General features: G+C 43.4%; 1 protein-coding gene across 1 annotated transcript in view; it reads right to left on the reverse strand.

The window, feature by feature from the left end:
- Positions 1-267: 267 nt before the first annotated feature.
- The window catches only part of MCU (mitochondrial calcium uniporter), a 68,521-nt gene continuing 50,289 nt past the window's right edge, over positions 268-18,499 (reverse strand). The window contains exons 2-8 of the mRNA XM_068688199.1: positions 11,671-11,740; positions 7,561-7,731; positions 6,338-6,442; positions 3,968-4,128; positions 3,297-3,500; positions 1,527-1,643; positions 268-387 (exon numbers count right to left, since the gene is read on the reverse strand). Of these exons, the coding sequence (XP_068544300.1) occupies positions 310-387; positions 1,527-1,643; positions 3,297-3,500; positions 3,968-4,128; positions 6,338-6,442; positions 7,561-7,731; positions 11,671-11,740 (906 nt within the window). The 3' untranslated portion in view covers positions 268-309. The remainder of the gene's footprint in view (positions 388-1,526; positions 1,644-3,296; positions 3,501-3,967; positions 4,129-6,337; positions 6,443-7,560; positions 7,732-11,670; positions 11,741-18,499) is intronic.

Here is an 18,499-nt window from a genome sequence, read left to right on the forward strand (position 1 = left end):
CTGCAGAGCTGGAAGAAGACGCCCCTACCCCAGCATTACATTCTTTTCGTGAACCCCCCACAATCCTGTATTTGTACACAATTACCATTCACACAGTTTTAAACATAACTATTTGCCAAGCCCTTTTCGGAACTAACATTCCACAATGCCCCCATCTTCAGATTTAAGAGATTTCCCCCTACAGTCCTTTGTCTTGATTAAAAACCCTCCACCCCCATGCCACCTCCCAGCTTACACCTGCAATGCTTTAATTAAAAAGGCAAGAGCTATGAACAGGTTTTTCGCCGGGGTTCAGAGCTTCGTTGCTGATCAGTCCTTCTCATCAATTTGCTGGATGGGCAGGTGAACCTGCAGCGGGTCTCGAAGCCTCTTAAGGTCCAACTCTGCCTAAAAGTAAAAGATGCATTATAAAGAACAGGCTCACAGTACACCTTCCCTAACCCCATACCCCTTTTAAGCATATAAGCATACTCCCAGAAGGGAAAATTTTAATTTCCTCATTCTTCCTGTCCAAAAATTGAGGCATTCAAGGAATAAAACAGTCACAGGATCGGATTTGGGAAAACAATTCATACTTGCTCTGTGCTTCTCTGAACTTGCTGACATGGAGCCGCTTAAAGAATATGGTAGGAAGAGAACATATTCCCATAAACTTGGTGAAACTTTTTTAAAGGAGCTAGATTAACAGGAATGGTCAATACTTAAAGAAAAGCACCACAGAAATAGCCACACAAGGCAATCTGTATTCAAGAGGTTAAAAAAAATCAGAAGTCTTTCACACAGTCTTGCTCTGAGCTCTCTCTACTCACTCACACAGGCTCCTTCTCCAAGGCAGGGGGGGGATAACAGATCTTGCCCTGGATATCCTACACTGTCATTTCCAGAGCCTGGGGATAAACAGAGAATGACACAGTGAAGAGAATGTGGTAGCCCTGCTTTTTCTGCTCATAGCCTGCTTTTATCAGAAAGGCTCTCAAAAATGAGGACAAATCTCCCTCAACTCCTCTGTTGATCAGATCCCACACTGGGGACAGTCTGCCACAGGGTCTTCCCCTGTAATACAAGAAATCTGCCCCATCAGCACTAACAATGTAGCTTTTTTGAACATGATTTTCCAGGTCTGCTACCCAGTGCACTGAAGTGCTATGTCAGGGAGGCATGAACTGAATGGATGCAAGTCTCCATTTCTCACTAAAATCCATCTGGTGTGTAGGAGCTGAGAAGAAAGGAGTTCTTGAATTAGGCTCCTCTGAGGCATGAAGTGCCTGAAGCAACTCAAGATTTGCTAGCAGGTTCTAAAAGGCCCTTACATATAGGTACAGGCAACTGTTTCATGTTGATTTATACATCCAGCAGTTCTATTCCTGGGCACATCAAAGCCAATTCAGTGATTACACTGGGGCTGTGACAAGAAAATGGCTGAAAACCTAAGAGACATCCATTCTTATTGGAGGTGCATCTATTATTAGCAGATGAAGAACTAGCAAGCAGTAATTTGCCTTATTTTTGGAAAGAACTCTTGTTACCTGAGCAATTGCATCCTTGAGTTGATTGTATTTCTCTAGGTCAAATCTTGTCTTTTTGGCTCCTTTATGGAAAAATAATAAGTACTGTCTGTCTCTGGCATCTGGATAAACATACTCCTGAAGAAAAAAATAGAGAAGGTCAGAATAAAGCATGACAGTGCAGTATACTGTTAGCACAACATGCAGCAGATGTTTTGGAAGTTCAGCCATAGCTAACACTGGTGTGTTTTCAATGCTGCTTTGGTCACAAACCCAAAACACAGCCCAGGGGCTGCTATGAAGAAAATTAACTCCATCCCAGCCAGTCCCAGTGGTCAGCCGTTTGCTTCTCTACTAGTATGTTACACCCCAATGCTAAGTTATCATCACCACGCTCCTGAATGCATGCACCTTTCTGCGTAGACACAAAACTGACACTTCAGGATTGCAACACCAACAGTTTGTGAGGAGAAAGGGAGAAAAAACTCTAAGTACCAGAATAAGTCTTCGTCAAATGGCCCTTACTCTCCTTTTCTTAATTTTGTAAACAATTAAAACAACATTAGTTGCTCATCAGTTCATCTCATAACCAGCCTACCCAGGCAAGAACAAGAGTCCAGTACCACAACTCTTGCCAGGAATATTCTGTTGCAAAAAAGCCAGACTTTTAGAGGACAGATAACTCAGAGCAGTTAACTCCAAGTCCCACATAGCCTCTACAAAGCACTGAACATCACCCAGTCTCCATCTGGTACGCATAGAATAGCTGGGCTGTCAGCTGGAGAAAAAACTGCATTCAGAGGCAAGCCACTTTGAAACAACAAGATTTCTAGTGACAGAAAAGCATGCTAGTTGATACAGGCAATTTGATTAAAACATCATGTTTGAGTCCAAACATGGCAGAAATTACAACAGCACTTAGCAGAAAACAGTGCGACAGGGACATATCTCCTCAGCCCCTGAAACAACACAGCTGACAGAGCCCTGGGACCCTGTGCTGGAACACCCAGAGCATCTATTCTGGTGGTCTTGTGACAGCAGAGACTGAGCCCTTCCTCCTTCGTTATTTAGGTGGGATTGTTTAGTTGGAATAGGAGTGGCAATACAAACCACGTCACAGAAATCCCCACTGAGAGTCTGTCACAACTACAAGGACCCAGAGCAGCACAGTCCCTGCTTTGTGCGAAGAGTTTCTAACACAAGAGCTGGTCTACTTTTAAAAATACTGAAAAGCAAAATAAAGAACCAATAGATCCATAACTGCACCAAGGGAAAAGCATTCAAACAGATCTGCTTCATCTGGATAGGAGGCCAGAACACCTCAACAAAAGCATTTCCAACACGATTCCTGAGCCTTTCCTATCTCTTAGAAAGGCCAACACCTCACATCAGAGTTGTGTTTGTGTGCTTTCCTGGAACTCAGAAGGCACCTCACACTTTTGGTGCATTTAGGCTGGTAAGTCGTAACGTTTAGAGACCTCCTGGAGCAAGCCAGTGCGCATATGCATGCAGAAACCATTTTGTGCCAGTGACTTGTATAGCTGAAGCAGTCAGTCACAGAGCATACAAACGTTTATGGTTAGACACCAGGAAATCAATAATGACCACCACCAGAAAACCCCCCGTCAGCAGCTTGCAGAGCACAAATTAATTGAGGTGGCATGTAAGCGCCAACTAGGTAAAGAGGCAGCAAAGCAACTTCTAGTAGGCATGATTTTGCTATTTTTCTAGCGAGTAGAGCTCATATCAAGTCTTCTAGTGGAGAGTCAATGTCAGCACAAGAATTCCTACCTGGCGAGTCATTACGAAATAAGCATACATTGCCATGGCACTACCATAGGTGATGAAATAGGTGACTGGTTCCATAATGTCCCAAGAATACTCCCACCAGGTGAGGCGGGCCAGAATCCCAAACTGAGTGGCCATGTAGGCCAGCCCTCCCCACAACACCAGGGTTGTCCTCTTCTCTGCTTTCCTGCTGAGCTCCAGCCTAACCTGCAAGAAACAGAAGCACATGCCTTGTATATAATAATAATAATATGTATATAATAATACATCAATAGGTAACGTATAAATAATGCCTTGTATCTATATTCAATGTTAAGTTGGGAGATGATCAAGGCTAGGTTATGCAGACAACTCTAGACTTTTCCATCAGTATCTTGCCATCATCCATATTTCACTCTGAGCATGCTTTGGATACTTTCCAAAGCTGCTTATTCCTCTATGTTCAGAAACATTCTGTTGTATTAGCCCCAGTCTCTATTAGCAGGTTCATTTCCATTTCACATAAAGCAAGGAAACAGGATTTCTACAGACATCAGAAACAGATGTACTTTGGTATACACAGAGGCAACTTCTTTTCAAACATATTTGAAGCATGCCGGGGCTTAATTAAAACATTGACGTGACTTAAGACTGCATTTAGAGGATAAGTAAAATACAAACGAGAAGCTTCTCACTTTTTCTAGCGGTGCTAGTTGCTCCTTCAGTTCCTCTAGTCTCCCTATGAGCTCCTTCTCTTTGTTCAGCTGGTGCTCCTCAATGCACAAGGCGGTATACAACTGCTGAACCAATGTCTTGACATCATTCAGCGTAGTTGCATTTTCATGGCTTAAGAGCTCTAGGAAAGAAAAAGGCTTCTTTATATGTGTTTATCCACAGGACTTCTTGCACATACTTCAGAAACTGCTATTACTCTGCACAGGAAACATTTGAAACAATCCTTCTAACACAAAAGCCTCTGGAAGAGTTCCAGCACTCTAAGATAATGCAATGTCTTTGAAAGAAAACCAGGCTTTATTATCGGATATTCCTAAAGTTTGATCAGAACAGGAAGAAGATGCATGCTAATAGCTTGCCAGATATCAACAGCTACTTTTGATCCGTAGTTAAATGCAAGACTCAGTGAAGACAAGTGAACAACTAATATGATCGATCACATCCATGATGCCAGGCCACCAGCAACTCTAGTCCTTTACTATGGCACTGATCTAAGATCAGTGGCTCCAAGAACATGCAGTCTTATAATTATTTTGAGTACTGATGCCAGGAATTGTTTCCCAACACTCGGGGGCAACTCTCTGTGGAGTTGCCTACAGGGCGATGAAATCCTCCCCCCCACATTTAAAGACAAGACAGGACAGGTAGTGACATGGCCACTACCTGAAACAGCCCAGAGCCCTGCACTGCAGCACAAAAAGGGTCCCTATGGGAAAACAGCCAATAAAGGAGCTGTGACCAGTGGCATTGTATTACTTTTTCCCCATGTGGGCTGAGTAAGTATAAAGCAAAAGAACTCAACATAAGGCAAATAAAAAAGTAGCATCCTTAGGCTTGTACCTTAGATTATGAAGAACAAATCTATGAACACAGAGAACACAACCAACATAAAATCTGCAGCAACCTGCCTTCTGGGAAGGTAGACTTGGCCTATAAGTCTTGAAAGGGCAGCAAACAGAAGAGTGATTGATGATACGCTGATGACAAGCTAGGGACAGCTTAAGCTTTAACACTAGCAGACCAAGAGAAAGAAGTGACTCAGTGGTCTGTGCCAAGGTATGCAGTAAGCAAAATGCACGCATCCCAGCTAAGCATGTTCTACTCCACTGTGAAGAAGCAGCCCATGTGACCCTACAGAAGTGACTATCAAAAGACATTTTAAGTGTCTGGGCATACACATTTCAAAATACACAGTGAGATTTTGTAAAGGAAAAACAATAGCTAAAAGTTGAACAGAACTCATCTCAGTGCTTCTTTACAGGCACGTCCATTTTAGTGCAAGCTAACTATGGATATCTCCTTGACCAATGAATCAGAGGCAGCAATTTCACCTAACCTATGCAATCCCAGAGCTCACCTGCAAGCAAGCTAATCAAAACCATGCCAACTCCTTGGCACAAACTGGGCTCTCTCCAACACTTTGAAAGCAGGCTGCATGAATTGTCTTGCCCTGGGACAGCAGTTTCTCCAGTGCAGAAACAGACACCACATTTGCATTCTCACTGAGTTGAGTGGAGACCAGTTAGGCCTTATACCAATGCCTGCTCTCAGGGGCTAACAGCTGGAAGAGATGGCTTCGTAAAATCCTTGAGGACTGGCTTAAAAAGCCTTAAGCACGTGAAAACACTGCGCTTAAGACACAGAGCAGCAGAGAGATCAGAGAGCTCCTGTTCTTGTGTGCTATTCACATCTCAGATATCCTGTCTTAATGGACAGTTTTCTCTTAACGGGCTTTTAAGGAGAGAGGAGCAAACATCTCTAGTAGAGGTCAGCCTAAGCCACAGACAGGAGCGAAGCAGCATCCCACCCAATGCTGCATTCCCAGATTTGAGTGGGAGGATTCTAAGGACAAGTGGCTGCACACAGATCTCTCAGTCATCAGAAACTGCTTTTTTACTTGCTATCTTTATGTTGTGAACAAGAACACTAGAACTCATTTTTCATTTCCAGCATTTTAAGTACCACACTTTGCAGAAACAAAAATCTTCACTGGCAAGTGGGATAACAGTTCTTCCAAATCAGATGAGTATAATTCCCATTTTACATTCAAATACTTCATAATGACTTATAAAGGGTAAATTACTTCTTGTACTTAATTCTCTTGTGAGGGATGCTGGCCCTGAAGAGAATGAATATTTGCTTTTCATCACTGCTCTATGATTACTTGGATATACCTGAGTTGGACTACAAGGGTTGGATTAGAAACTGCGAGTTTTCCTTCAGAAAAAAAAATTGTGTTCATGAACAAGGTAGGAAAACATGCTGCAATTTAACAGGCAAGTGACTACTGAAATGCCTTTCTGACATCCACAAGAACCAGGCTGGTTTACCTCTCTTTGGTGGTCTAACATGGTACGTGACATCATTAATGATCAGTTTGAAGTCATCCAGTAGAAGCAGATCTATGCCTGTGGAGGAGGCAACACGTGTGCCATCTGTAAGGCAAACACAACTCATTAGTAGTAGCAAAGAACCTAAACAAGTCACAGCTAAGCAAGCTGTAATACCATCCCACATCCAGCTGGGGGACTTGCACATTTTCCTGCAGACAATACTCTTTGTCAAGCCAGACCTACAGAGTGGAAGATCTTGCATGGCAAACACTAACTAAGCTATGATGTATCTGCTTTTCTGTATTTATGTTATTTTGGGTCATCTTGTAAAAAGCAGCTCCTTTCAACCCCACAGCATGAACATATTACCAAGTTCTGCAATACAATCCTCTTATGTGACCTTCACCTTTCCCCACGGGCATTAGAGATGATCAGACTTTCAAGGAAATGGCTGCTTTGAAGGAACTCTCTTTTAAGACCTCCTAATGTTTCAGAGCTTTAGTGACTAACAAATACATAATTGAGCAAAACACAATGAAATAGGCCATTAAGAGAAATATGATGGAGTTCATAGTTAGGATATTTCCTTTGCACCACCTTTCACACCCGCTTTCTAATTGATTATAAACTACTTGGTAACCCTAATCTTCAGGATACGTAGTAGGAAACTCATTTAAAATATAGATATTAGACCTAATGGAGGTGAACTGAAAACACATCCGTGGCAAATTTAAGGCCTTCAGGCAAAACCACCAACAACAGCTGTGTACATATTCATCAGTAGCTTGAACACAAGCTTATGCTTTTTTCCACTTCTTTGTAACATTCTGTGCATTCTGAATGTGAACTTCATGATACCAACCACCACCATTACAGCAGTCCCCCAATATGCTGGTGTGAGTTCGCAGTGCTCCAGCACAGGCTACTACTACACTCCGTGTTTTCAAGTCATTGCATACAAGCAGACAGGCAACAGAGATAACATCCTTACTGTTAGGGAATCTTTCAGGCTGAAGCTAAGCATTAAGAACGTTTTTCTCCTCTTTAGCTCCACAATCCAATTTCCTTGGCAAACCTGACCAAAGACAAGTACTCCTACTCTAGAAGTGACATTTCTACTTTCTGGGGAATGTCTGAGAACCTTATCAAGCTTTTACTTAAAAAGGAAAAGGCTAGATAAAAGTATCTGTCAAGTAAATCAATTAGTTTGTAAACAGTACCTGCTGAGTAGATTGCAACCCGATCGATTCCTCGGTCCTCTGCTTGCAGCTGTTGTAAGAACACACCGACAGAGTCTGAGATAGGTTTAAGCGTGAACTGGCAACGTTCACGCCGAGATGGAAGATTCACAGAGATCACAGGTAACCCGTTTTGGTAAACTACCGTCACTTCTAAAAAGAAAAAGAAAGATAAAAAAAATAACCCTTAAAAATGAACAGATCTCATAATAATTGTGTCTGTCCTACAGAGACAAAGCAAATACGGCTAGGAGATCAACATGAAACAAACTTGAAATTTTTGGTTCAACTTCTATCACAAGATGTGTCCTTCATTGACAAAAACCCGAGAGACATCAGAAGCTTTCACTCCCATTAATTTGGCAGGGTCTAAGCTCTCAGTGCCATGGGGAAAAATAAAAACAGAAGATAGTTCCTCTAAGCACAATGGACTAGATTTTGAGAACCAGAAAATTTTGGATTAGGGAAGACCGGGACTACACGATTTAGCAGGATTTACGGCCCAGAAGACAAAGGCAGGTTGTGTGTATTAGGAAACACCAAGTAAAGACCTACTTCAAGCCATTTTATTTTTGTTTAGGACTGGTTTCCTGCGCTTTGTCCTGAGGCAACAAATATTTAAGAGAGCAGTCAAGAGTATTAGGTGGTAGGAACAGCACTCTGAGTTTGAGTTTAAACTTCAAGGTCATTTCATCTAAAATTCATGGGATCAATACACTTCCTACTTCAGGAGACAGATGTTACTTCTTAGGTGTAGCTAAAACAACATTTTCCTTTTTTTTTTTTTTTTAATGCTGTCTGGAGCTTTTTCAAAAGCATTCTTAAGGATTTCACTGCACCTTTCTAAAATTGTGGTGACCTGAACAAACTGTAAGCTAGTTATTATTTTACTGCCAGCAAGACAGCCCACTCTGCATGCTTCAGGACAGCCAGACATAGAAAAGTTCCAAGTTCAATCTCCCTAAACCCTCCACTGAGTCACGAACAGTCCAAACCTCCCCAAATGCAGTAGTTGCTAAGATATAACAGCACACCTAAGAATGATTCACTTGGGATTGTTGGGTATTTTTCTTATGTAAAGACATACTGTTTTTTTGTTGCAGAGAGCATTTGCCACGTCTCAAGGATTATGCAGTCGCACCCACCCACGCTGCACCTGGCTTAGTCCTTGCACCTGTTGTAGCTACGGCCAGCTACACAAACCACACCATCCAAACTCATCCAGCTCCTGTGCTGACATTCCAAGTTGACTCAAGCAGCTAACAAAGTCACAAAGTAGAGGCAAATAACCACATTTTATCTGCCAAAAGCAGCTATTCCCAGCAACCCGCTGTTCAGAAAGTTGTGCATCCACTGCCTTTGTACCTCCCTGTTCAGGTCAGTTGCTGCCAGATGATCAACTCTTACATAGCAGCATCATTCACACACCAGGATGTGTCCTGGGGCAACGCGCTGTTCTGGGAAGGGAGGCTCCTGGATGTTGAGAAAGGCTGCACAAGTGCTGCACACTTTTACAAGGCAAGAGCAGCCCTCTCAGGCTTTGAGTTTATTGTCATATGCCTTCATAAACTGAATAAAGCACATAAAGCTTTCTTTCCTCTTCCTGGGGACTGCTATCCAGCACTGACAGAGATGTCCTCATGTCATCCTTAAAGAGTAGGCAGAGGTGACCACATATGGACATCTAAAATAACTAAAGAATCTCAGTAGGCTCCAGTACATGGAAACTGCTAAGTGCCTATTCTCAAGATTCAGTCACACCTGACAGAATTTCAGTAGCTTTATTGTTTCAATGCTTAAAACTCAGTCAGATATTTACTGGAAAAAATAGAGCAAGCTGCCAGTTTATTTGGACAGTTAGACAGAATTTCAGGCTCCACATCAGCAGCTGTTGTGACACGAGCTATCAGATTTTGCAGTCATGCACTCCAGCACTTGAGCAAGGGGCTGGTAAGAAATATGAGAGCATTAACTACACTTGTGATTTTTCCACATAAGATAGCAGGCTCAAAAGGAATGATCAACATGTTTAGAAGCTTAAAACAGCCAACAAAGTACTGAATTCATTGATTCTGTGAGCAACACATACAACATTGTTGCTTATATAACCACAGGACTGCTGCAGAGAGCTCAACTGCCATGAGAAACATTATTTAAAACACTACTTGACCATATATGGAGCAAGTTCGTTGTAGAAGGGAACAGGTAAGAGTGCTTGCACCAATTCCTTTCTGTTTCTCCTGAGAGAAGAACCCAGCTCCATGACTGCCCGCTGCAAGGGAAGCGCACGCAGCTCCAGCCTGGTGGTGTTTTACCCTGCACAGACTGCAGCAACAAACGCAGTGGGTCACTGTGTGTCACCAGCACCAGAAGTGTGCACAGATCCAGCTGAGGTGAAGCATCAGAGACCCAACTGTTTCTTCAGACAGGCTCCGTAAGTCTGGAATCACAGCTGTTTTATGTTTTCCTTGCAAAAACTTGTACAAGTCATTCCCACCAGTGAATTATGCTAGAGAAAGTCTATAATTTCAGTTTGATCCTCACATTGCCTCCCACACAAGTTATGTCTGGTCAGATTTTTACTGCATTGAAGGGGGAAGAGCTCTGAGGCAAACCAAAAACCCAACAAAACAAAGGGCTTGTCAATAACACAGACCTAGCAAACTGTAATAGACAGCCGCAGTAAAAGTTATTAACAAGCAACAAAGCTGTCTGCCTTCTCTTCTGCTCTGACAGCCCTGTGGATGGCCTGCAAGAGGAAAACTCCAACTATTTGGACAAAGCATCTTGGCATGTCACTAATTATATAGGTAAGATTTTAGCTAGTCATCTCTGATCAAGTTTTAAGCCAGTATTTGGGTGCATGGGACAAACAAAATAGGTAATTGCATACCAGCACTTGCAGACTCCTACAAGCTGGCCAGGAATGCTGCTAAGTAAGACAATGTAGGATTTTAAAAGCTTTACATGCTGTATTAAGCACGAGCTCTCTTTGAGGCATGAATTCCATCCATACACCATAAAGTTTTGAACCAGCTCTATGTGCAGAGGTCTTCACTACTTTTTTTTTTTGAAAAGATGTCAAGAACAACTTGAGCAACACATTAAGAAAAAAGCTACAATAAAACAGGGGTGGTCAGAGAAATCAGCATTGAGCATCTCCTGCTGGTAAATGCAATGTTACTGGAAAAAATAACAAGAGAAATACTCAAGCATAACATAAGAAGGGGTAAATCAAATCAGGCAAGTAGCTACACGCTTAAATTATCTTCTCAACCTTATGTTTGTTCTCTACACTTCTACCTATTTAAACCTTCCAGTTTTTATTTTGAGGTCTCCATAGCAGTCCTGTTCCCTTTGTGTTCGCACACGGTCGCTCTCCTGGCAGGGAGAGCAGTTGTGGCTGAGCCCTTCACTTTGTTAGCTTTCAGGCTTTATTAACAAGCCTTAATGAGAAGAGGATCCTCCAACTGCTGGTGTCAGTCAGCATAAGCATGTCAGCCGCTGTGCTCAGCATACAGATGTTAAGCAGGCAGGCATCTCAGAACTGTTTGTTTCCCTCTTTGCGTACCGAGATTTTTAAAGTTCCACCTACCTCAGCAGCGCATTCTTTTGCTTTATGTTATGACAGCCTTATCACAAAAAGCTTAATGCTTGAGCTGTCCCAGAATTTAAATAAAGGAACAAAACTGCCTTGGTTTCACAACTCATTTACAGCAGCAAATGCAATGCTTTCAACCGTTTGCGTGGCTGGTAGGAACTGTGCTTTCATCACATTAAAAAGTTAACAAGACATGCAGTACCCTGAAAGGTAGGCATCACACAGAGCTCACAGCTACATCAGGAGGAAACCTGGCAAAAACGTTGGACAGTTGCATGCAGTGACATCCTTCTTCAGAAAGCCTGTCCACTTTTGTAAGAACAGTTATTAGAAAAGTTGACTGTTTCCTTGATTCTTCTTGACTGACTTTGTTGTCACTTCCTCAGTTCGAAACTGAATTACCTTCCAGCCAGCAAAGCCTCAACCAGAAAAGGGGTCAAGGAACATGACTCAAGCTGAAAACAAGCCAAAAGTTTCTCTATGTCACTCACCATCAGAGGGCACTACCGTACTGCAATAGACCACTCTTACACTCTGCCAAGGAGAAAGCCTCTGATGCACCTAGAAAATACAAGCACAGCAAAAGGACAAACGTTCAGTCACGCTATCCGGCAGAATCGCACCCCACTGCCACCTCCTGTCCCCTCTCCCGCCATCCCCTGCCCTGATGCCCGGGCATTTCCTCCGACAAACCGGAGACCTGGCGACAACAGCCCCTTCCTGCCATCTGCCACCCAGCAGGGCTCTGCCCCTCGGCCAAGCTCACCCTACACATCTCTCTGCATATTTAGTTTCAAGTGAGAATGTGCAAGGCAACAGCTGGGGTTTTGTTCCCCTTAACGGAAAAAAAAAAAAGCCACAGTAAGCTAGTTTTTAGAAATTCAATTCAGACCACCATGCAGACATGGAAAGGAGAAATCCCACAAAAACATCAGTTCTCAAGGGTTAAGATCCAGTGTACCATTGGGGAGGTTTAGGGAGTTCTGGATTACGAGGTTCATTCTCTTAAGGTTGTTTTCTCTGCTGAATTATATTATTTTTCCTCCCTTACAGAGATGGAAGCCAAACTAAGATACAAGTAGTAAACATGCCTGTTCATAGATAGAACAAATTGTCCAAGACAGAAACAAAAACTGTGATACCGAGCTATAAAAAGAATAAGCCTAATAAGAGAGGGAAGCGCATGAATGGTTCATATATTCTTCAACCTTGGCAAGGGACTAATTTGTTCATGAAAGCCTACAATCAGCCTGATTGTAGCCTGTCTTCTAAGATATTTTATATTAGTTATACACTAACACACCACTCTCCCCCAGTAAAACTACAATTCTGACAAAGAGGAGCTCCATTTTTACCAGAACAGTAAGGCACAACACCAGCTCCCCTCTGCCTCATGGGTATATATTGAAGTGACTGCCACCCGGGTTTTTCAACAGCTCTGGTCCAACACAAGCATTCCTGGGGATTTTTATTTGCTGTTTTTAAAATACAGCTGCCAAGCCTGCATTTCCATAAAGGTATCCCACAGGTAGGGCTTGCTTTAAGTAAATTTCTAATGGAAGTTTGGAAACAAAGCCCAGGCAGTTGGTTATTTCTCTGCCAAACTGTCCAGATTTCCGTATTTTGCAAGGTTGCTTTCAATAACCTACTTAAAGAAGCTTTCTCTGCTACTTTTCTTCTGGAGCCTGCTACGCAAATCGAGGACAGCTTCAGCTGCGTTAGTCTCGAAAGCAGGACCTATGCCCAGACAGTCAGGGCACTGACAGCTCTGGGAATTCACTCTAGCTCCTGTTGTATTGACACTCCGTTTTTCCATGTCTTAACAATGAAAATCATTGAAGTCATTTTCAATTTTGCTTGTTGCTGCAACTGCATTTTCAGCTTCTGACAGTGGAGTCAGGGAACTAACAGCAAAGAGTAACCTGGTGTTCAACAGCTACAACAGAAGTCAGCAGCAGCACAGTTTGGAAAGGATAAAGTTTAAAACAAAACAAAACAACACTGTATGTTGGGAAGGCAAATTTGCCTTTTGACATTTGAAAACAGCAAGTCTTCTGGACTGATAAGCACCCCTGTGCTACTGCTGAGCAACCAGGAAACCACCCCACCTGAAGAAATTATTTTTTTGAATGAAAAAAGAAAAGCAAACCACACAGGTACAGCCACACATTTTGGACATATCATCTTGGCATCATTACTACATCATGGAAAAGTCAGAAGCTGCACGCCACATACAAGCCAGTTTTGAGCTTCTATTCAGAGTTTTACTAGATGATGGAAAACCTCCATAAGAAGGCAAAAAATCGCCAAACACCTGACCAGTTCCTATTTCAAACCACCAACTTCAATTGTAATCCTTCTGAAAACACTGTTCTACCTGGTGTGATACTAAGCGTGCAAAATTTATCCAGTGAGACAGAACCATCTGTGAGAGCACTTTCACAACGCACTGGTTTTGTATTTATTTCACACGATCCCATGGCAGAGCTGTGCTTCTCACAGCTTCACTCTTCCCTTTTATATGGCATTAATCATCTATTTTTGAAATACTGCACACCAGGAGCCTGCCTTCCTACCAGATTTGCACAGCAGCCCAAAAGTTTTAGTAGCTGTTTTCAGAAAAATCCTACAACCCACTAAACCCAGGTTTATCTCACCACTAAACAGCTATATAACTGAAAGATTTTATCAGCTAGCATCTGTAATGACTTTACCTTAAGGCCATGAACATTTGACAGGTACAAGCTAGCTCCAAAAATCTCCTTGCCTTTATGCAACACAGGCAAAACAGGTTGAAAAGCAGAGCATGTTAGATGACTAATCAAAAAGCTGAGGTATCCTCAGACGCAGCCTCTTTGGCAATTTTTTCACCCAAATGAAGGTGTGCCCCAACTCCACCTTTCGCTCACCACACAGCAGTACACCACGGCTGCATTTTCTAGAAAGAGACATTGGTTAAACCTCTCATATCTGTCACTGCCGCAGTTCTGAACTGTGCCTTGCAATGCTGCTGTCAGAAACCTCTTATCTAGGAAAGCAGTCTCTACTGGGTAGAGGGAAAAAGAGGAACAAATGAACTCCAAGTCAGCACAGACTCAAACGTCATCTCCTGCCATCCAAGGTTAGTGAGAGCTTGAGGAACCATCAATCTGTTTTATTCTTGAAGGGTGGCCATTGTTTTAGAATTAAGATGGAGAGAAGTGCCTCAACCCTTTATCCTACACATCTACAATTCAACAGCTTTATGCAGAATTGTGACAGGAGGCTGAAGTTCGGGACTGAAGCAGTGCGGGGTGGAGGAGAGGAACATGTTTCAAGCTTCACTGACCAGATCTCATGACAATTTGTCTGCAGTCAACAGCTCACCGCTTCAAAGAAATGCAGAATAACTACACCAGGGTTTCGGCTGTGAATTCCAGAGCGATATGCGGAGTATGAAAAGCACTAAATCCCAAACACTGACATGAGGAGCTTTAAGCACCAACATGACTTGGTGAGCCTGAAGACAACACAAGCAGGAATTCACTTCTCACACCCATTGAATCCTTTGTTTCCTATCTCACTGGTGCTAAGATGCACCTTAAGACTCAGGGTTGCACAACAGAATGATTAACGGCGCATTAAGGGAGCAAGAGCAAAAAAAATAATCCCAGTCCTCTGTCTAAAATAGCACTTCCTCCAGCCTTGTCAAGGTCTGTATCAGACAATCCAAACGTCAGATACCAGCATCTCTAGAGGGCCTGGCATAGCTATCTCAAATCTATGCTGGTGACAAAGTTAATCAAAGCTGTAATAGAAGAGCCTTGTAGCTACCAGCAAGTGCTCTCTGACAGGAAAAGAGGGAGCAAGCTGACAGAGCTCATGTTCTACATTTTGTGTAATTACCAAATGACAGACTACCAAGTCTCCAAAGTCTGATTAAAAAGAGTTGTCCAGGAAATAAAAGAAAGCATTTGAAAGGTGAATCTCCATCTAGAAAGCATTTGAAAGGTGAATCTCCATCTAAAACACAAGTAAGAAATGCTGCTAGGCTGTTACCTGGAGTGCAATTAACCATCACATTGCAGAGCTTTTGTGAAATACCAAGTATATTCTGTGTAAAAAAAAAAAAAAAAAAGTCACCCTAAGATATTTTACAAGATACATTTGCAGCTGCCAGCCGCAATATTCATCTCTGAAGGGCCTGCTTGAACTGAGGCTGCCCTGAGCCAGCCGTGAAGCAGCTCACCTTTTCCAAGGGGCAACAGCTATTTTCCTCTAGCCCCACTTTCACAGCATGAAAAAAACACATCTTTTCAAGCTCTAATAGCAGTTACGGTAAAACCTCCTGGCCCATATCTCAGTGAGAAGAATTGCCGCAAGCTTCCCCGAGCAGTCACAGTAACCCAAGCCACCCGCCTCAAAAGCGCCGAAGAGCTCCTTTTATCAATCTTACTTCATGGCTCCAACTAGTTCTGCTCCTGTACTCAGCCTGTGACATTTTTATCGCTCTCCAACAGCGCTTTCATCGTTAGTCGTCAGGTCCTGCCCTCCCGCCTTGCTCCCCTCACAGTGGGTGTTTGCAAAGCGGAGGAAATGGAGCAAAATGGCGTTCTGACCAGAACTCCCTCGTCCATCCTCCATGATGTGGAGCTTACCAAGGGCTTGCAACGCTGTTCCTCACACTTTTCCCACCTCATTCCTCTTTTCCAACATCTTGGAACTTTTTCCTCGTTTCCTCAGGGGTGCGGAGGGGCCCTGCTGTGCCCTGTGGTGGGGCTGCTGGAACCTTCTGGAATGTTCTGGAACCAGCCAGGGCAGCTCCACTTCTCCTCACAGAACCCCTACTGGACCCTCACGGAACATTCTGGAACCAGCTGGGACAGACCTGGTCTCCCCCCAGAGACCCCTGCTGGAACCTTCCAGAAGGTTCTGGAACCAGCCCCAACCTCTCCTCAGAGCCCCCTCAGCCCCGCTGCCAGCACCCAGGCACAGGCACCCAACGCAGCAGCTACTGAGGCAAAGCTTACGAGGGAACCAACCCCTCATGTACGCAGGGCTCTGGGCACAGACGAGACCACTGCAGGCACTCTGCTCCATTTTGCCCTCAGCACTCACTGTTGACACCACAAATACTCATCCCTCTCATTGGCTCTATGCCATTTTTACTATGGTTTCTCCTCCCTTCACCTTCTCTTTTGTTCCAATCCCGCAACCAAAGCAAGTGAGCTAGCGATAATAGTGACAGATGTCAACATGACATCCCTCGAATCGCATCTCAGGCTCAAAAGGAGGCAGGAAAATGCTATTTAGACAAGGATGAACCTCTCTCTGGCAGTCCCTCATGCCCATGGCGCTGCACTGTGCCTCATCCAGCCCTGCTCCTGCTGGGTGCCTTCCCTCAGCACCCTCCAGAGACTTCCAGAGAGATGATAAAAATAGGTCAGTCTGGCCCCAGAGAGCTCTTCCCACCTCTTTCACCCCCCTCCTTTTCCACCTCCATTCTTCCATGACATCTGGGCTCTGTGGCCTGCTTCCAGGATTTTTCCCTTTGGGATCAGTTTCAGAGAAAGATCGAGATTTTCACCTTCACCATGGATTTGCTCAACAAATAAGAGGAATCCTGTTGGGCTTCCTCCAACTTTTTGCTACAGTCTCTGGATACATCCACATAGTAAATATTTCAGGAAATGTTTCCTTTAGGGAACAGACTGCTACTGTTTCAGCATGTGGCATACAATAAAGCACATGTTGTTACCCTCATACAGCCCCTACTGTTGCAAGAGCAATCCTCAAACCACAGGTTTTTGCTACCCAGGAGCAAATACCCCAAACGTTTGACCAGAAACAGAGAAGTGGCAGTGAAAGATCTCGCTGCCCTTTTCACCATGCAGCTTGTCTCCCAGGATCTGATCGCTTGCCTGACTAAATCCCACTGCCTTCAACTCATTTCTTGTTCTGTCAGCACGACCTTGCTTGTATCCCACTTGCAAAGTCAGATTTTGCCTCGAAAAGAACACTTCTCACCCACTGCCTCCATAGGGTAATGTTTCTGTGGATGAAGGTCAAACAAGTGAGAACCACTCGGAACAGCAGTACTGTTTTTCGTGATTTTTTTTTTTTAAATCAGGCTGAGGAGATGGACACAAAAAAGGCAATGCCAGTAAGATGTGGGAAGTGTTAATCTTGGCATTTTGAAGCACTTCATACGACCTACACATTAGCAAATGGTCCTCAGTTGCCACCCTTCTCACTCCTGCCTGAATTTTCTCTTCTTCCAGTATTAGCACAGAGCTTGATCACATCTGCTAGGACGAACGCAAACAGGAGGTGAGCTATAAATACTCCCTTCTCATCCTGCTTCCTCTGCCCATCTGCCTAAAAAGAAACAGGTAACCCACAGTGTCCAGGAAGAGGTGGAGATAGGAGGAAGGAGACGCATCCCCTGCAAAAGAAACATAAGGGAATGAAGCAGCTGCTCCCTGTTTTCACTGCATCTTTCTCCCAGCATTACTGCTGCTGTGGAGATGCTGCAATGAGGAGTTTTGTAACAGGAACATCACTGCTAACACTGTGACAGAGCCGAGGGCAGGAGTGGGAAGAGGAGGTGATGAAAAACTTTAACGGACACGTTAAGCACATCGGTCAAGCAATCCTTGCTGCTTTTAACAGGTGCTTCCCTCATGCTCCCACCATCCACACCCACTTCTTCCCCCAACAAAAAAATACATATTTCAGACTACAAACTTAATTTTCATGCAAATGCCAACAACTTGCAGAGAATTGCACTGCTCCTGCTTTACTTGAAACAGATTACAACCATGGTACACCAGACCGCCACAGTCCCTCCTTCCCAACCTGGCACAGCCCTTCCTCCCTCTAGCCATCAAAAATTGGGGCTGGAACATTTCCCTTGCAGTTGGTGATGCCAGAGCACGGTTTCACTATTAAAATACTTTTGCTTTACCGGGGTAGGTCAGTTGAATTCCATTTCTTTAGTACAGACCTCACGGTTACTGGGAAAAAGCTGAGAATTTAATTCCCTTGCATCTCGAGGCTTGAAAAAAAAAAAAAAAAAAAACAAAAAAAAAAAAAACACAACCCCAGAAAGCAAACAAAATACCATTACATATTTAAAGCCTGCATCAGCTTTGCAGCCTGCATACAAAGACAACTCAAAGCTGAATCTTTCCGAACTTATTACTTGATCCTTCCTCTATTAACTTTTCTCATATTAAAGGGGCTTCAAATCTTGGTTTAGGAAAGAGTTTGAACAATTTTCTTCGTTTTTATTCCACTCATTTCAAGGTTCTTTGCTCCATGATCGTCTCCATCAGCCAC

Source organism: Anas acuta, chromosome 7 (genome assembly GCF_963932015.1).
Source record: "Anas acuta chromosome 7, bAnaAcu1.1, whole genome shotgun sequence".
Lineage (NCBI taxonomy): Eukaryota > Metazoa > Chordata > Aves > Anseriformes > Anatidae > Anas > Anas acuta.